Source organism: Notechis scutatus, chromosome 4, assembly GCF_049901735.1.
Source record: "Notechis scutatus isolate UNSWTSFEM ecotype Mainland chromosome 4, rNotScu1.2, whole genome shotgun sequence".
Classification (NCBI taxonomy): Eukaryota; Metazoa; Chordata; class Lepidosauria; order Squamata; family Elapidae; genus Notechis; species Notechis scutatus.
Window position 1 is genome coordinate 20,727,810 of NC_142012.1, and position 20,385 is coordinate 20,748,194.

General features: G+C 36.7%; 1 protein-coding gene across 1 annotated transcript in view; it reads left to right on the top strand.

Moving 5' to 3' along the window:
• Window positions 1-305: 305 nt before the first annotated feature.
• The window catches only part of MTTP (microsomal triglyceride transfer protein), a 33,893-nt gene continuing 13,813 nt past the window's right edge, over window positions 306-20,385 (top strand). Inside the window, exons 1-8 of the mRNA XM_026672684.2 lie at window positions 306-480; window positions 8,269-8,456; window positions 9,154-9,297; window positions 12,586-12,693; window positions 15,076-15,192; window positions 16,065-16,204; window positions 16,977-17,127; window positions 19,592-19,752. Of these exons, the coding sequence (XP_026528469.1) occupies window positions 390-480; window positions 8,269-8,456; window positions 9,154-9,297; window positions 12,586-12,693; window positions 15,076-15,192; window positions 16,065-16,204; window positions 16,977-17,127; window positions 19,592-19,752 (1,100 nt within the window). The 5' untranslated portion in view covers window positions 306-389. The remainder of the gene's footprint in view (window positions 481-8,268; window positions 8,457-9,153; window positions 9,298-12,585; window positions 12,694-15,075; window positions 15,193-16,064; window positions 16,205-16,976; window positions 17,128-19,591; window positions 19,753-20,385) is intronic.

Below are 20,385 nucleotides of genomic sequence, written 5' to 3' on the forward strand. Positions count from 1 at the left end.
CTTAAAGACATAATGCCACACAGCGCAAAGATTTAAAAGAGTAATTTTTCATGAGATTTATCAATCATGTCTTCTGCAATAATTCCCACTGCATTTACAAAGTTTAAAGGAAGTTGGGCAAATGTACAAATATTACACTGGCTAACATTTGTACATCTTTTAGCATATAATAATGAAAGCTTAAGAAAAGTATAAAATATTTAAACACACATTATCTCACTTTTCAATAATTAACTAGAAAACCCTTCAATGGACTTAGTACCCAAGTGTGGAATTTGGAATCTGACTCTTACTACATCTAGATAAACACCATTGTGGCAGATAGAAGACTTCTTTGTAGATTTCATTTCAATCAGAGCAGTTCACAATTTCCTTACATTATTTCCAATATGATAATTTGTACCTTATGTGAGCCAGCCATGGTTCTTCTTACTGTGCTTTTCCCATGCATCATTTCCACATATTCAGCATCAGTCAAAGGTAAGTTGCTTTAATCTTTTGATTTGCATTAATAGATGTGTATCTGCCTTTTAATAAGAGAAATGAAGGTACATTGTAGATTTTGCTTATGTGGATCTCTTATATCTAGATCATTTTGAATTAACTGGGAGGTGGGGGTTGAGATGGGGGAGATTATGTTAAATGGATTGCTTTGTGAGCCATCAATAGTTTGCAGCAAGTTAGGTCTTTCTTCTTATGAAATCTGGATTTCTGCTTTAACACTGAAACTATTCACAGGAATCTACTTTAGAAAGGTTTAAGAAAATAGTTTTTCTAATCCAGGCCAGATCTTTTAAACCAATGGGAATTATTTCTGAACAGTTTTCACTGTCAGTTATTAACATCTTGTGTAGTCATGACCAATAGTTGACATATATTTGCTTTTCAGGGCATCAAATATTTGTTAGTTTTGCAAAAATTGGCTGAGGATGCCATTATCTGAATAAAGTGCCACTTACTATAGGTTTTGTGTGAATTAACTGTATGTACATTTGCATGTGCACATTTAAACAATATTGTAAATATATGGTAATATATCTCATCAAAGACTTCACCTGCTATCCAGCAATTTTTTTCAATCTATTCTCCTTCTCATCTGTCGTCTTATATTTTTTACATACTGGACTGAAGTAATTCAAAATTAGAATATAATGCCAAGGTAGTTTTTCCAATAGAGATCTGTTTGATCTAAGGTATAACAACTATGTATAGCAACATAGTTGTTTAGCAAAGTGCATTGCTAAAAGTGCATTCTTTAACTTTCCATGCTCTTAAGTATCTTGGAATGTCCTGTTAAAACAATGACAGATAATCTGCTTTTAAAATGGTAAACCATAAACTGGTTAGATACCGAGTCTATCAATGAGAAAGAAAGGTAGCTAGCTATATTTGGAAGGAAGGGGTAATCAAGCCCATCAGTCTACATGATTGTAAGATAAACAGCTGCATAATGCAAGAGATGAAGATAGAATTTCTAGGTTTCAAGATGTATGTCTTTATAAACAGAACTATGTTCCTTTGACTTTGGAAGTAGGATCTTTAGCAGGCATTAACTACAAAATTTCCAAGAGATTTAAAAATATATGCTATGGAAAGCCAATTTATAGGACTGCCTCTGTTCAGTGATCAGAATGTAAATGAACTTGGCTGATAATTTAAATAGAGTAGAAGAAATGATTGAATGTTTCATTCCAACTACTTTATTACAATCTGTGTGACAAGAGGTGATGGTTATATATTCCATTGAGATGCAAATACAGAAGAAACCACAAGCAAGAAATTGTCTAGCTTACCCTGTGCAGGGATTATACCAAGGGACTACATACTTACAGTTCATTTGGCAGAGTTTTTTCATAGTTTTTTTCAAAGTTGCTTTACAAAAATATAGGGGATATCTCGCAGTACCCCCTTGGCCACATTTGCAAGAGGTTTTGAGGACAAGGCTTTTCATAATAACTGGGTATTATAATGAAAGTAGACTAGTCAATTTTGAAAATCCAGAGCACTCTATATTTTTTATTTTTATATTTTATTTAATCACATTGTCATGTAATTGATTAAATTTTAGGCCTAAGGGTGGGTGTGGACAAGAAGGTATGTCATTAAACACAGTGTCTCCTTGCTTATTACACCCAGCAAGGAATAATAGGTAGAGTCTTGCAGGTGGTATAGTCCTCAATGACAAAGATTTAGTTCCAGTTCATTAAAAGAGGTGATAAGGAAGGTATATTGAACTATGATCTGAGCAAGGAGGTCAGGTAACTTGGCTGCTAACCAAGTGTGGGCACTCTCAGGTAAAATGCATTTTCTAGATCACTTTTGAATGGAGTTTGGCACCTGCTTGCAAGGAAACCTGCAGGGAGAGATATGAGAGGGTACTTTGACATCCTCATTGCTTTTTAAACAACGTTTAGGTCCAATTGAAGGTGCTGGCATAGTATATCAGGAAACAAATGGAAACAGTGGGCAATATATTTGGGAAGTTGAGTACCCCACCTTTAAATTACAGTATGCCTAGCTTACTTGCTTCAAAATGTGATCAGCAAACCCTGCTCTGTCCATCCTTTTCACTCAACTGAGTGACAACTGAGCTTTCTGCCTAAGTCTTAAAGTTCAGTCCTTTCAAAACCTTTCATAGTGTGAGGATTTACTGAAGAATTGCTTCTGGATACATGCGCCAACTCAAATGCTGGCATAATCTTCCATTGACCTTTTCTGACTGCCCCTGCTGAGTGACAGCAAGGTGAGGGGCTTCTTGCTGTGGATGTCCTCTCCAAAAACTTCCTAATTGATTTTAAAAATTTTCCTAAAGCCAATTTATCTTGGACCTTGCTTCAATGGTATGCCTAGTTGTCTCTGTTTTTAAACCTGGTTGCTTCTCTCTTATTTGTCTTATGTTTATTTTGACATATGGTTGGTTATATATTTCTTGACGTGGTTGCATTTTAATGTCCTTTTGTTGAAACATGGCTTTTTGTTTTATTCTATCCTACATATTTCTGGGCAAATGTATTTCAACGCATAGTTAGAAATCATCTGAATAATTAAAAAAATTAGGAGGAAAATGCAATTTATATAACTTTAGTGAGGAATGGATAGTGGCTCTTATGGGGTGGGAAGTAAAAAAAAAAGTGTCCATGGCTGAAGCCCTGAGCCTTTTTTTTTTTTTTTTTTGCATATTAAAAAGGTTGGGGATTCATTTGTGCCCTCATAACTGCCATATGCCCCTGGAAATGAATTCTGTTCAGCCTGTACTGATAGACTAAATTCCTATTGAAGGCAATTTTGAAAATGTGTCGTATTTCATTCATGCTAGTAAAAAAATAAAGAATTATGAATAATACACTGAAAAAACTCCCACATTTTTTTTTGAGTTTCTGTTGGAGCCATTCGTTGCTTACAGTGGGAGGAAAAGTGTAAGCTATCACACTCTAAGGAACATATTCCTTAGTTTCCTGCCCCAGAGGAGAAGTGTAGGATGGCCTTTTGCTTTTCCAAGAAGTACCTTTCTGTCAGTGTGTTTTTCTTGGAGTTGGAGACAGCCCAATTTAAACTTAAACAAATACAAGACAAGCAGTGATGCTAAAATAGAAGCCAGTGTCTGGAGAACAGATCGTCTAGTCACAGAGTACCCCAGAGTAATGAAATGCTATTATTGTGCTTTAGATTTAGGATGGACAACTTTGGGAAAAATAATGTGTTCACTGAGTAGAACTGGTTGCGATACGAGGTTTTCAAACTTTTTTTTTTGCTTTTTTGTTTTGAAGCAAAATAAAGTGCTTTCTGTTCCATTGAAATAACAGAATAACAGAGCTGGAAGAGACCTTGTAGGTCATCTAGTCCAACCCCCCCCCCCCCACCCAAGCAAGAGACCCTACACCATTTCTTATTTTTAATATTTTAACACATCTACTTTCTTTAGTTTTTGGCCAAAAGTGGACAGGAAAATATGTGAGATACACACACACAAATTTCTGACTTACTTTCCTGTACATGTCTATACTGTCCTGTGTGTGTGTGTTTGTGTGTGTGTGTGTGTGTATACATATACTGTACATACATACACACGTGTGTGTGTATACACACACATGATTATATATATGCACATATCTGTATATGTGTGTGTATACACACACATGACTGTATAGACATGTACAAGAATATATGTATGTATGTATGTATGTATGTATGTATGTATGTATGTATGTATGTATGTATATATATATATATATATATATATCTCTCACAGAAATTACTAATATCCTATCCTGCTATTTAGGGTAATTTGTACATTAGCCAAGGGAAGTGCAGAAAAGCTAAAGGGCAAATAGCAGGTGGGAAAGTGGATTTTGAGTGGCAAATTGACATGGGCTCTGATCCAAATCTGGATTACAGCAGCAGTTTGGGGTTCTAAACTGCCGCTTTCCTTTTTAAAGAACAGTAGCAGTGTTAAGCATTTTCAAAAATGTCATACTGTTTAATTCAACAATATGCAATTATATGGAAGCATGAAGCAGTCTCCATTTTTTCCCTATTAATCTGCATTGAATGGTACTCCCTTAATTATATTTGTATTATCTTTGCAATTATAACATCAGTTGTTACAGTTACGACCTTTGGACTATAGCAGGACTTAAAATATGTCTTCATGGAAGATTTTTTTAAAGACTCTGTGATCTGATAACGATAAATGTGGAACATTAAATTAACCTGAGTATATAGATACCTAATGTTGCCTTCATTCCATTTTAGTAATTTATTATAAAAGAATATGTTTGTGCATTAGGATCAGATAATTGGGCAAACGTGAACTCAAATTTATCATGGCCACTTGGTATTATAAGATGGAATGCTTTCTATGACAATATTAGAGTTGTGTTAAATTTATTTTGTTTGTTTTGATATTTTGTTGCAACTTCCTAGAATCACAATCGAAACAACACAGATGCTTTTGTAATAAAAAAGATTTTAATTGTCATATTTTTGATTGCTTATGTATGTAAAATATTTCTATATTAAAAGTATATTTCTTTATAAATGTATAATACTTTTCAGAGGGATTCAGTGAGATTACAGCAGAAAATACAGCTGTAATGCTATAGCTTAGTATTTTCTCCAAACTGCTTGCTGTAAGACACAGCAAGTGTAAACTTAGAGCCAGCTAATGGTTAAAACTGCATGTGTTGTCTATGCCAGGAGAACTAATAAAAGGTACAGTCCCTGACAGCTGTCTCAGCTCAGGCAGCATAGCTTTCTCTATTATACAGCACCATGAGTTAATTATAGAAAGTTGTAATGACAGACACTAAAATAGTTATTCAAGTTGCATGTACTCATTTCTCTCTGCAACATGTTTAGATAACAGTGGCACTCTCTGCTTTATGTGAGAATCTCAACATACTACATTAAAATGTATATCTAGTACTACCATGTTTCTCCAACAATACGGCCTCCACCAATAGGAAGGCCCAGCATGATTTCTAGGCATGAGGTGAAATTAAGCCCCACCCCAAAAATTTAGGCCTATTTAAACCATGCTTTTCCCGCCATTTCTCACATCGTTCGTTAGAACTACACGAGGTGAAGAGAAATGGGCGGGGGAAGGGCAGGGGGGATGGGGAGAAAACTTGCCTTTAGGAGTGCCCTGCAGGTAGCCTAGGCTAGAATACCCCGATAGCCGATAGAAGCTCCCTGAAAGCAGAGTCCCCAGCCGCTTCAGGGCGTGGAGTGGCTACCCGTGTCCCCTCGCCTTTAGGGCAGTCTCTTTCGGGCGATGGAAGCTCCCCAAATGCAGTCACCAGCCACTTCGATCGGCCGGTAGAAGCGGCGTCGGGGTGAGCGCACACACACACTCCCCTCACCGCGAGGCCGCTTCTACCGGCTGATCGAAGTGGCTGGTGACTGCATTTGGGGAGCTTCCATCGCCCGAAAGAGACTGCCTAAAGGCGAGGGATACGGGCAGCCATGCCTCACCCCGAAACGGCTGGGGACTCTGCCTTCAAGGGAGCTTTCATCTGCTGATAGAAGTGGCCTCGCGGCGAGGGAGTGTGCATGTGTGCTCGCCCGAGGCCGCTTCTACCAGCTGATCGAAGTGGCTGGTGACTGCATTTGGGGAGCTTCCATCGCCCGAAAGAGACTGCCTAAAGGCGAGGGGATACGGGCAGCCACGCCATGCCCTGAAGCAGCTGGGGACTCTGCCTTCGGGGAGCTGTCTTCGGCCGATAGAAGTGGCCTTGCGGCGAGGTACGTGCGTATGGGCCGCTCTAGGTGGGGGAGAAAATTAAGTCACCCCCGAAAAGACGGCCTAGCCGTTTTTCAGGGGTCAAAAAAAAAAAAAAAAAAGACCCAGCCTTATTTTGTGAGAAACACAGTATTTAGGGAAATCTACATTTATATGAATAAACTTTGCAAATTTATCAGAAGGAGAATAACATTAATGCAGATTAATGTAAAATTGTGCAGATGAAAATAGATACATATTAATTAAACCATCAGGTTTAATTGTGCATTAGGATTAAAACTATTATTTGTCACAGTTTATAATCAGGTAAAATATATCAAATTATTGTAAGCTACTCTAGCCAGTAGATCAGACACAGCAAACACAAAATTCTGAAAAAGATAAATTTAAAAATAAATTAACAGGCTAAACATATTAGAATTTTTCTAAGCCAATCTGTGTTGTTCCCAAAGATGTATTAATATTTTTTCCAGTCTGTGTTTTATTTATTATTTCTGTGGTCTTTATGCACTGTCTCTGCCAAATACTCAAGATAGTTTCAAATTTAGAATACTATCATATAATTTAATACATGGATAAGAAAATAAAAAGCATGGGAGGCAGAGAGACAAATAAGCACATTTATATGTATGCATATATTTCTAAAAGATGAAATAAATTTGATCTTAGCCAAAAGGCTGGGATGTGATTAAGAGGAGGCATCTTAATGCAAAATTTCTAGTAAATGAGTGAAAAGATGAAGGTCAAATTGAATGATACACCCAGTGCGGGAGTACACTTCAGTACTTTCCTGCAACACCATTCATCCCAATAGCTACAACCTCAGCCACAACCTTACTAGGTCTAATAGTAGGGATGGCCTTGAAATGGATGGATGTTGTTCTATATTGGCATACTTGGAATACTCTCATCTGATTGGCTCAGACATACTGCACAGTGATTGGTTAAATGAATGGCGGCGATTGGCTCACTATGAATCAACCGCGATTGGCTGGACTGATCGCAGGAGATTCAAAGAGCCCTCATCGGCTGGGAGCCGCGGGCAATCCCTATATAAAGGGCTGCCGCGGCTTCGAGGTCAAGAACAGATCTATATATCAAATAAAGAGCTGAAAAGTCACACTGGTCTCGAGTCTCTTTTCCCGCCATCTAACAGATGTGATATAGGGGTATATTACTTCCTTCGTAAACCCTGCCCCTGCCAATCATCCAGTGAAAATTTTGTTGAAATAATAGTATTGAAATATTATTTACAGCACAGTAGCTTATTATAGAATGCTACCAGTAGGAAAGATTCTTTTAGGAATGGATAAAACTAGGCTCAGCCCAAAGCTTTGATAGGAACTAGACAATCCATGATCCATGGGTCATTATTGCAAAGATATTTCCTTTGCTAAACAGACAAAGCAAATAACCATAAACAATTAACAGGAGAAGGAGCAACTTCTGACTTCTCAGCTTCCCCACTAAGTTTCCTAGAATGAAGCTGGCAGTGGTTGTCAGAAATTTTCCTTCCTTCCTTCCTTCCTTCCTTCCTTCCTTCCTTCCTTCCTTCCTTCCTTCCTTCCTTCCTTCCTTCCTTCCTTCCTTCCTTCCTTCCTTCCTTCCTTCCTTCCTTCCTTCCTTCCTCCCTCCCTACACACACACACACACACACCTTTTTATTTATATATTTTCCTATATTTGCATAGGGCTTTCCTATTTTAGACTGTTCCTGTTTTAATTCCTGGAACTTTGGTTTGGGTATGCTACTCCGTTATCCTTTCATTAAAGGTGGCAAGTTTTAAGTAGAGTTTTAGTGCAAATATGATTCACAAAAGTTTGTTAAAAAGCATCTAGAAAGACTCTTAAGGTTCAATCTGTGGAACTTTGGTGGTGAATCTGTTCAGAGGTAAGTTTAAGAGTTGTCTTAAATCTCTCATATTTAAACCATGCTTTGGAGATAGGACTATTATGTGGTGGCCTCTTTGTATTTTAGTTTATCACTGATGCAACACTGTCCACAATTATTTTTTTTCTTCATATAGGCCACAATACTGGTCCTCGAATAAACAATGACAAATTATACAAATTTACCTATTCCACCCAAGTTCTTATTGACAGAGTGAGAGGTTTACCCCATGAGAGTGTGGGCTATCAAATTGCATCTGGAGTGGATGTCAACTTAGTATGGAGAAATCCCAATAATGACGATGACCAGTTGATCAAAATTGCGGTAGGCAATTATTGTAAGATGATGTTATAAAGGCATTTTCTGATAATTTGGGTAATGCAAATTTAGTTAATGTAAGTCAAGATGCAAAATGTGATTAATTTGTACTTATAGAAAATATAGGATGCATTTTAAAATTGAAGGCATTTAATATTGCACTGTTTACTTAGAAAGTATAGCCTACGATGTTCAGTGGTACATACTGGGATACAGGTTTCAACATAAGGAGCTATCAGGCTCAAACTTAGCAACTTTGTGAATTGAAGCCAAATGAGAAATATAGAGATTCTATTTAGAATTTTCCAATATTTAAGGCTCATTGGAGAAGACCTATCAATTATGTAGAGTTTAATTATTTCAGGATGCTTCTGTAAACTCTCATGTAATAGAACAAAGGCCAGATTTGTAAAATCACATCATAGTAAACAAAAAAAAAACCAAATAAATCACATTATGAGTTAGTGTGCTATGTGAATTCATCATTGTCCTTGGCCAATTTGTGTAAGACTGATTAGAAATTGCAGGTTACACATTGGTTTTGAAAAGCCACTTCAAAGTACACAGATAAAATGGAAAATACATTTTGAAAAATAATTGAAAAAAGGGGAAATTAACTCTGAGGAAATAAACTCCTATTGCAAATTAGTTGATTTTTCCTATTTTATTTTATTGGGGGTTGTTGTTGTTTTTGCCTTTCCAGATTACAGATGTATCACTTGAAAATGTGAACGAGCGTCCTGTAGCAAAAGACATTTTTCAGCAGAAAAACACCAATAAACTATATGAAGAAGAACATCTTGCTGCTTTAAAAAGGCCTGTATTTCTGCATTGGATTCGTGGAAAGGTAAGAGAATAAGTAGAAAGGTTCGTTTTAAAGGTTTTATTTATATATATCTACCTTGCATGCTTTGAATTAGGGTCATGATATTTGTAAAAGGCTAAATGATATGTAACCCAGTCACCATGTATTATATAGCCAGCACATGCTCAAGAGCTGTCTTGTAAGTTCCATGCAAACAATAGCAGAAGATTTAGTAAATCTGATAGATAATACGGCTGGGGAAAGATCCACATTCAAAGCATACACTGCGGTTAAGAACTTTCAATGGCATTGAGTGTCAGGGGGAGGGCAAAGAGCACAAAAGTTTGCACAATCAAAAGTTCAGTTCTTTCTTTCTGCATGCCACGACGCATGTAGAACAGGGTGGGGCTTCAGTTGGTCATTAATGGCTGCCATCCTTACTTTTTGAGCCCCTCCCCCACCAATGATTGCCCTTGAAAGCACGCAGGTAGCAACTGTGTGGAACACTATACAACCAATGTGTCTTTTCCAGGATTGTGTGTCAGCCGCAGCTACTTTAAGGTGATCCCAGCAAGCGTTACATACACACCCACATGTTCTCTGAATCACTTGAAATCCAGATCTCATCCCAGCCCTGATAGAATCTACATGGCCAATGTACTAGATCCCAGCGTTTAAAAAAGCAACAACTACTACATCATCATGACTGCTTTGAGCATATTGTGCTAGTTGTGGAGTGGACAGATTGGCCTTTTGCCTTCACTCTCTGCCAGAGCAATCAAAATAAAATGTCAGGGTGTTTTTGGGTGGAGAAGCTGCATTAGATCACATGAAAGGGTTTCATGAGTGGTACTAGCTTGTGGGTAATCCATTCCCACACATCCATTCATGTCTTGGATTCTCCATTCCAGTCTAATACCACGGAGAGTCGGAATGCATAATAGAAAAGCAATTTGAATTGTGTGGGCTACACTAAATCCCCTGGGTTTTTTTTTGTATTGAACGAAGAACACGGGATCAAAGGCTGGTGAGCCCACTCTATATCAGATCCCTTGCGATGATCCCACTGGTGAAAGCTTTATGATCTGAAGATGGAAAAATGGCATTTTGAGGATGAATGAGAAGGACTTCAAATAAGACTCACCTACGTGCCTTGAAAATGTTTGCCCATCATGGAAATAGAATACTGCTCTCAAAGGGATGCCAAAATGTATCGATGGAGTGCCATTAAGAGATAATGTACTAATTGTAACCCTTATAAAGGGCAGAATGGGCAGCAGCTCAGCATGTTTTAACTGCTTGAGAGCTAGGTGAAAGAACAAAGTCTTGTGGTTTAAATTCAGAGGCAGCAGCCAGTTCAAAGATCACTCTGCCTCTGACACGTCCCTCTGTTATTAATTTTGCTATGGTTCATTTTTGACTGATTGCATAGCTTAGATCAAGGACCAAGATTTACAGTATGTGTTATCTCAAAATTTCTGCTGGGGTGGCAAAAGGGGAGTTAGTATGAAAGGTGAGCGTATTAAGTCAATTTCATGTCATATCTTGACGACTAATCAGTGTACCTGACTATTATTAGGGTCAGATAGAACTAACATTAGTAGTTTCTTCCTGCCATCCCAGAGACAGATTATTTATTTTCACTTAATTAGAGGAGCCAATCATTTTGGGATACTTTTTCCCAGTTTCTGAGAATAACATGATGGTATTAGGATTGATCCCAGTCCATTACATCAACATCACCAGCATTATTGAGGAAGCATCTTGTGCAATCTCCATGGCAAAAATTGTATTAAGAGAAACAGAAAATACTATTTTAAGACTGTTATGGACTGGGAATTATAAAGAAAACATCATGAGCACATCATCATCATCATCATCATCATAGCCATTGTCTATGCACTGCAAGATGAAGGCTTATAAATGTTTATTCTATGCTTAGAGGGAGATTAAAAAAATGCATAGATTGTTTAGATTATGAGTTCCCAGAAAAACACACCATGTACCCTCTGGAGACATCCACATCATCTAGAAGATTTCTGATATGGATCAAAATTTAGTATCTTTTCCATCTCTCCCAAGAGTGCTTTTCCAAAAGACTTCTTCAGTTCTTCTTGGGTGAGAAGCAAAATGTTTTCAAGGAAAAAAGCATGAAAGTCCAATTGCCTTTTGGAAAAAGCACTTTTGGAATAACCATGACCTGGATGATTGAGAATGTAACTTTTAGCCACTAGTAATCTAGTCTGGTAGTGGTTCCCCAGGGTTTTGAGTAGCTAGGGGCTTCACCTTCTGATCCTTTTTAAAATTGAAAACACCAGGAACTTACTTTAAGATATGCAGACATGAGGATTTTTGGAAATTGATTTACAATAATCTGGAAGTCACCAGGTTGTGAAAAGCTGGATAAAACCTTCTACATTAAAAGTAAGTGTTCTATATCAGAGCTGGAAAAGGGTGTATTAAAGATGCTGAGCTTGTCAGCTGGAATGCTGACAGCCTGAGTTCGAGACCTGAGTGCCGTATAACAGAGTGAGCTCCCATTACTTGTCCCAGCTCCTGCAACATAGCAGTTTGAAAGCATGCAAATGCAAGTAGATAAATAGGTACCACTTCAGTAGGAAAGGTTCAGTACACCTTGGTGTACAGACTTGTTGGCTACATGACCATGGAAGAAGCATCCAAAGATGCTTCTAATAACACTGGCTCCCTTGACTAAGAAATGGAGATGAGCACCTCCCCCTACAGTTGGATACCACAGTTGGAAAGGGGAAATCTTTACCAAAGCTGGATACTCACCCCCCACCCCAAATAAAAATACTTATTTGCAAACAAACATCACATCATCCATCACTTTTTGTACTAAACATTCTAAGTCATTTGGTTGTTTCCTGCACTTGGCATTTTAAATAACCATCAGATGGTAATATTATTTATTCAGGGAAGCTTGAGAAAGATTTATTACATCTGATTCTGGGTCGAATATTTTGATATCAGGCTTAAGTTTGCACGGCACTGCTGATTTTGCATGAATTTAAAGTGCTTTGATGTTTCTATTATTGAAAGAAAGTGTTGCATAATAAGATTATTCCATGCTTGGAAATATATAGATTGTGTTTTATTCTGCAGATTTGACACAGATTTCTGTTGTTGTTCTGCTGCTTTTCATTGGATGTGCTTTGGGATATAACTGTGTAGAATAGAATACTGATTCATCTTAATAACTGTGAAAATAAGTTAATGATAAATAATGACTGGAATTTTGGAGGATAGTTTTCAAATTAAAATTTATTCTTATTACAAATTCTTTCTCTCTCCTTCCACACTTTCTAGGTTAAAAATTTCTACTGCTATGAAGATGAACCTTCTATTATCAAGAATCTCAAGAGAGGCCTGGCTAGTTTGTTTCAAATACAGCTAAATTCTGGATCTACCAGCGAGGTACTCTATTCTTTCATGCATGCTAAATGCATTTGCTTGTCTTGATTTTAAATTGAACTTATTTAATTTAGGCACCATACAATTCCAAATTGACTCTGGGTAGTGTATATCATAACCAAACAGCATAGAACAATGCAATAACATTATAAAAACAAAGGAATAAAGAGAATAAAGAACAGGAACAGATAGGCTATTACTCTGGAAGATGAGATACATCATTAAAAAAGAAGAGAAAGGGGGATATAGATTTTTGTAAAAATTATATAAGCCTTTTCTAGGTATATGTGCACATTTGGGCAGAAATAAATGCAGTGAGTGCCACCCTCTTACAATGTTGAGGACAAAGTTTTAAAGAGTTAAACATAAATGTCTATGTCTTATGTATGTTATATAAGAAGCTTGTGATTTGACTAACACACTACCAGCAGTAGTGGGATGCTGCCGGTTCTGACCGGTTCTAGTAAACTGGTATCTCCAACAATCAGCTGGCCCCGCCCATCCACCCCGCCCTATCCTGTCCTATATTTCCGCATTTTTCAGCTCAGCTGATTCATGTGGCACAGTGGATTCCCGCACCTCAGCTGTTTTACTTACCGGGACTGCCCTAGAAGGTAAGCTGCAGTGCTGTAGTGCTTAAAATTGGTGTATTTTGAACGCTGTGTGCGCACACAAAGCACTCTCTCATAGAACCGGTAGTAAAAAAAAATTAATCCCACCACTGACCACCAATAATGAGATTTATAATTCTGCTGATTATTATTATTATTATAGCTCATTATTGCCCTCAAAGTAAGGGTTAAGAGCAAGACAAAATGAAGTCACAGTCATGGAGTGCTATATTAACAGTATAAACATAAATATATTAGTTTTCTTACTAATATATTACATTATATTACATTGCATTCTATTACATTACATCTATATAAATATAAGTATAAATATAAGACCCTGGCTCTGCCAGTTGGCTTGGGAACCAATGGTGGACTTCTATGCTGGAGGTAGCAGCTAGATTGATGGAAGACTCCACCTCCCCCCTCCCACCTTGCGCTCTGCTCTCCACTCATTCATCTTTTTGGTTATCATACTGATGTATTATCATTCTGTTCTTTTTCATTGTTTATTCTATTCTTTTGTTTTACTTCTATTTATACTTCTTTCATTTTCTTCCTTTTTATTACTGTTAGCTGCCTAGAGTAGCCCCACAGCGAAAATAAATTTAACAAATAAATAAAAAATGAATGTTACAAACAATGAATGAATTTGCTGCACATGTATCCTATGTTGAAAACCATTCAGTTAATTTGTGAAATGCTCATTCCCTTTTGCTAAGCTTTTTCGTTTCACCATGTTCGTCTCTCATCTCAGCCTATTGTAAATTCACCTGAAGAAAACTGGGGAATCTAAGATAGGAATATAGTTTTCTTTGATTCTACTCAACTAATTTTATTTGTTGAAATCATAGTTGGCAAACCATAACTTGTTGGGGTACAAATAAAGCGAATATTTGGTGCTTGATTTGTAGAATTTCTACACAAATGTCAGTTGTAAATTAAACAGAACTATCTGATTCACTTCAGTGTTTAAATAAGACCTCTTGATGGCCAAGTGTCTCTAAGAGCTCAATGTCAACACATGTGTCCTGATATTATTGTGTCCAATGCCATTATAGTACATGTGACATCATTTGCCCTGCCTCTCCTCCTTGTACAGATATCTTTGCTACAATCTATTTGGAAATCTAGAGTAAAGGTTAGTTCAAGTCAGTATAACAATAAAAGACTTATAGAGAACATTTGGACCTCTTCCTGTCTTCTCTTGGATGTCATAAAGCTATATGAATAGTCAAATCCTGAACAAATATTTAGAGTTTTTAATAATGGAGAATGTTGACACAAATTAGTCAGTTTTGTTTCTTGTAAACAAGTTGTGTGAATCCACTCTGTGTAGTTTCTGCCATGGTTCATGACATAGTGTAGTATATGAACACAGCCAGTTGTGGCTTAATCAACAGATCATAGTTAAGCAAGTAATGCCTTAATGTAATACATGAATAGGGTTTTATTGATATTAAACACTTCTTTGAAATTATCCTACAGATTTTAAAAATGTAAACAGTATCACTCTAGTGGAAGTTAGAACTATTGGGACTGCAGATCTTTCCTGTACCAGCTATAGTCTAAAGAAAATTCCTTCACTGAGGTGAAATTTACCTTGGGTAGAAACTGAGTTGCTTTATTGCTGCAGTTGCATGATTTTATTAGTTGTACTATTACTTTGAGAATATTTATAATAAAAAGCAGAGACTATGTTTTGTAAAAAAAAAAAAAAAGTTGGTCAGCAGGTCTTTGATACACCAACATGTTTATTTCATCTATTCTCTAGATTGATATTTGTGGAAAATGTAATGTGACTTATCAAATTCGGCAGAATCAGATCACTAAAGTGAAAGCCCTGAACTCTTGCAAGTTAGAACAGCCAAGTGTAACCAACCACAATCAGGTACAGTAGGGTACACAACTTTTCTACTATTTGGTTAATTCTTGGGGTTTAATCTTGTGGTCCCAATCCTAATTACTTTCTTCAGCAAATCTCTAGTCAGTTAGATAACTTCAGAACTACGATAATTATACAAATTCAAGTTTGTATCCAATAGATACAAACTCAAGGTAAACTGCACCAAACTCGATTGCAGGAAATACGACTTCAGCAACAGAGTGGTCAATGCTTGGAATGCACTACCTGACCCTGTGGTTTCTTCCTCCAAATCCCAAACACTTTAACCCCAAACACTTTAATGGGGTTGATCTCACCCCATTCCTAAGAGGTCTGTAAGGGACGTGCATAAGCATACCAACGTGCCTTCCGTCCCTGTCATAATGTTTCCTTTTATTCTTATCCATTTCATGTATTCATAATCATGTTTATACTTATATCTGTTATCTAATACATGCTTGACAAAATAAATAAATAAAAATAAATAAAAAAAACATTTTTTTTGCATCAGACAAAAAATTCCCAAAGTTTTGAATAGTACTGAATAAAGAAAACATGCGTTAGGGGACAGTAAAAGCTAATATGTTTCAGTAAATACTTTTTCAAATTTCTTAATCACTTATTAATGTTAAAAACATAATATAAACCAGTTATCATCCTATATTATGGCAATTGATGCTATTTGATTTGCTTTCTTTTGTTCACCATAAAACTACTGTTAATTGACTTCATTCCATGTTATAATTTAGAACAAGATAAATTCAAGTAATTTTATATCCAGCAAACAGTATAATAAAAACAGATTGATGTAATTTGGAGAATTAGTTTCTAATTTTATTTATTTATGTATTTTTTATTTACATAAAATCATTTTTCAGCTCTTCAAGGTGACGAAAAAAGCCACTTCAGCTGTAATTTATGTACTGGAGGACACCTTCATTAAATCTGTGCGGGCTGAAGAAAATCATATTTTTAATTTGAAATCTCTGCAACTTATTGATGCAAAGGTTATTTCAAAGTAAGGTGGTTTCTTTGTCTATTTTTCAGAAAATTTCCAATGGTCAAATCCAATTAATAATGCTTTTAACCTTTACCTTTGTTGATATCCCAAGTACTATAATTTAAAAGCAAAGGGAAAACATTTTGAAAACAATATATTTTTGTATATAATTCAAGAAGCTTAACATGTTTATTATTGCTATCATTGCTTTGTATTAATTGGGCTTGGAAGAAGTGCTTTGCAAGCATATAAGCAAAGCATATCTCCTCAACACATATGCATAATTAAAAAACTTGAATGGCTACCTGGAAATTTCTCTCTAATTGGGGTAAATGCATATAGAGATACACTTTAGCCCCAACCACTCATGTAGACAGCCAAGGATGGCTTTCAAAGCAGCCAAACTAATTATGCAAATGATACAGCTACTTTAATAATCCAAAGAGAGGTACTTTGTCTTTTTCAGTTGCAAGGCTCTTCATCTGAATGCTTCACAGAGCCTGACTTTCTCCTGTTCTCAGGAATATCAAAGTCCATGGTTGATCTGTCAAATCTAAACATATCTTTTGTTTTGTTTTTTAAAAATGCTGCAGCTCTACATATTATTTGATTCCTTATTTGCATGAATTTTGCCACAAATAGATATGTTTTTGCTTATAACCATTACTCAGCTATATATATCTCAGAATATAGATGTCTTGTAGCCCTTGCCAACACATACAGCTATTTTAAGCTGTTTGTGTTAGAGAAGGCATGCTAGTTGAACTGCTTCCTTATGTACATACTATAGGCAGAAACTGGAACTGAAGTCAACTGAAGCTGGTCCAAGAATGAAAGCTGGGAAGCAAGTTGCCAGCATTATAAAGGCTCTGGATTCAAATTATGTGGCAATTTCTTTGATGGCAGATCCTGTCTCTCATGAATGCAAAAGTTGTCCATCAGTAAGTAATAAAGAAATATAAAAGTTATGTACTATTGAAATGGCCATAGCTAAAAAGGTACCAGAAGGAATTAGAGAACTTAAGATTACTTTATCTGGGAAACATATTCGCTGCTACTATAGTTATGCTTCTGAGCCTAATTCCAAGATTTTGAACTGTATGTGAACAGCTTTTATCCCATGATGCCCTATTCTCCTCCAGCAATTGAACAACTGAGAATTCTATCATGCAACATTGCCTGGGCCATGTCAGGAAAACCTCACCACTAGAAAGCTCATTTATTATTCATCTATTCTTCTTCAGTATAATTGTAGAGACTAAATGTCCATAAATCAGAAAGAGGCAACTTTGGGGGTTAAGGTCACACTTGGTTTTTAAATGGCATATTGGGGAGAGACTCCAAAAATTGGGGGTTTAGCACAAACATTTTAACTTTACTTTTAAATTTTAAAATGAAAATAAATATATTTAATAATTAATATAATCATTCCTCACATATTTACAATAGGTTTCCTTGCCAGATATTTCATTCAACACAACTTTCAGAGGAGCTGTAAGGATCACACACAAGATTTTGAAAATGAGGGCCACATACAATCCCAAGGCCTTGGGTCATACATTCTTGGCTATAAAGCAATATTTAGCATAGGATATGTAGGGATGCTCAGCTGAAGTTTTTAATCTCCAGCTGTGTCCTGAGCTATTAGTACTCCCTTGCCATTCATTAAGGCTCCAGAAATAGCTGCTATCTCACTCATCATTGCTTTTGTATGTTTAATTACAATTCAGGTAAGATGAACTTGTACTGCTGAAATTATACAAGTGCTATTTGGAATTAGCATCTGCTACTATTGCTTAATAACCCTGGCCCAATAAGAGATAGGGTATTTTAGCAAAGGCTGAGCTGAGCTCCTAATTTCCTAGTTAGGAGAGCTGCAATAAACATTGCTGGTAGGAACAGCTGAGCTTTCTCAAAAGAATGCCAGAGATAATACTGGATAACAGAAGTGGCTGTATACGGTAGCACTGGTCAAAATATTCACTCAGCTCTGTACTGGAAGTTGTTTGAACATTCAGACATTTTTTTTTCACATGACAGACAAAACTTCACAGGATGTTTCAAAGATAAAAAAATCTGACTTTTGAAATTAGACATCTGAAGATTTAAAATAATCCTGGGATATATATATTTGTTTTCTTAAGTTTTCGCGGGTACTTACATGTATGGCATTCAGCTTTGTTCGGGTATTTTCCCACGTCATAGTAGTGGTGCTTTTAAAGTTGTAGCAACGTTTCAGCAGAATCTCATCTGCCATCATCAGGCTTTTGTATAGTGTTCGTCTGTGAGTCTGTGGCTTTCTACCCGGAAAAGCTCACTGGAAGCGCTGGGCGCTGCCATCTTGTTTTGATGAAAAAGTGCTTCCGGTGAGCTTTCTACCCGGAAAAGCTCACCGGAAGCACTTTTTCATCAAAACAAGATGGCGGCGCCCAGCAAGCCAGCGGCCAGGTAGGACTTGTTCCACGGACCGGTACCAGTCCGCGGACCGGTGGTTGGGGACCCCTGAGCTACAGTAAATTAAAGCTGAATCCAGATAGGCAGATGTACTTGTGGAGTGGGGAGAAGAATGCCATACTTGAAAGTTTGGGAGTGATTCTGGATCTTCCGTGATTGATTACCCTAAAGTAACAGCCAGGTCTTTTATTAGCTTTGGCTAATATACAATCTAGAACTCAGGATCCACAACCCCCCCCAGAAGATCAATGACACCTCTGCTATTAACATTACTATCAGCCCTTGAGGAAAACCAATTCAGACTTCATATGAAATATTAAAACTCTACTTTGTTTATATTGGCTATAATATCTCAGTCTTCGAAGACTGACAGTATTTCCCTTTCATTTGCTCTTGTACCAAAGAAATTCAAGTCAAGTCAAGCTTCTTTCTCATATTTAAGCTTCTTTCTCATATTACTTGGTCTTCCTGAGCTGAACTGGCTGTTAATTTGGTTAACAACCTTGGCATTTGCAGGGCCAACTCTGGGGTTTTTAATTGCACTGTCTCAGTTTCGTTTAAGGTGACATATCAAGTATTGATTATTACCTTTAAAATTCTGTAAAGGTATGATCTAAGTTAGGCTATTATAAAATCTGCTGGTCAACATATTTCTTCTTCCTCACCAATGTTTTTCTGATCACCTCAGGTTTACTTTCTCATTCCCTTCTTTTGATTTCTCTGAAAAAAAATATGAAAAAGTCTAATGGGATCAAAAGGTCAGTTTCTTTTTAGAAAACCAGGCTAAAGCTGGAGAAGTTTTGGCCTTTCAGTTCTTATCAGAAGAGAGTAGGTAATATCCCAGGCCAATTTGTGGAGTGCTGAAAAAGGAGACCAGCCCAAGTTACAAGCAACTCACAGAGGACAAACTTTTGAAGGGGCAAAGGTTCAAATTGTGTGTCTTTTTGGCAGCTGTTTCAGCAGTGGATGGGCATCCAAAAACAGCTTGAACCAGATAATCTTTCAAAAGCCGATGCCGTAAAAGGATTTTTGGTATTTATCAAGAGCCTGAAGAAAGCAACAAAAGAAGAAATCTTACAGCTACTGAGAAATGAAAATAATACAGAAATACTGTGAGTTGCTGGCAATGGCTTTTACTCTTTCTGCAGTAACATCTCCATTTTAAATTTCAGTAAGCTTTGGAGAAAGAATTCTTGTATTTTGTAAAGTTATATAAGATTAGACTTATATAAGATTATTATGATCAAAATGAATAAAATACCAAAACACTGCTGTAGTTCTTACTTGTTAGCACAATATGCACTGTTTTCAAGCCACTATGAACTAGATCAGAGGTCCCTTTGTTTTTTCCTGGGTAAGCCATGAACAAATAACTAACAAGCCAGCTAATATTATTATCATCAAATAACTTCCTTGTTAGTCAGGCCTTATTATCCTGGTTTCAGATCTAACTTTAGGCTCAAGTAGTTTTGAATTGCAAAAAATATGCAAAATTAATAGATGGCAGAAAAGAGACCCAGAACAATGCTAACATTTTGCTGCCAGCTAGCGTTGTCTGCAGTTTTTTTTATGGAAGCTAGCATTGCCCAAACCTGTTGTGTAGCTGTTCAAATTGAATAGTAGTAACATGAAACATTATCCAGGGAGAGGTAGTTCTAGCATAAAAATGGCAATTGAGACTGACAAGTCTGTCAGTCAGTCATGTGGATGTCACAAAATCACTATTTATAACTCCTGCCAGCTCT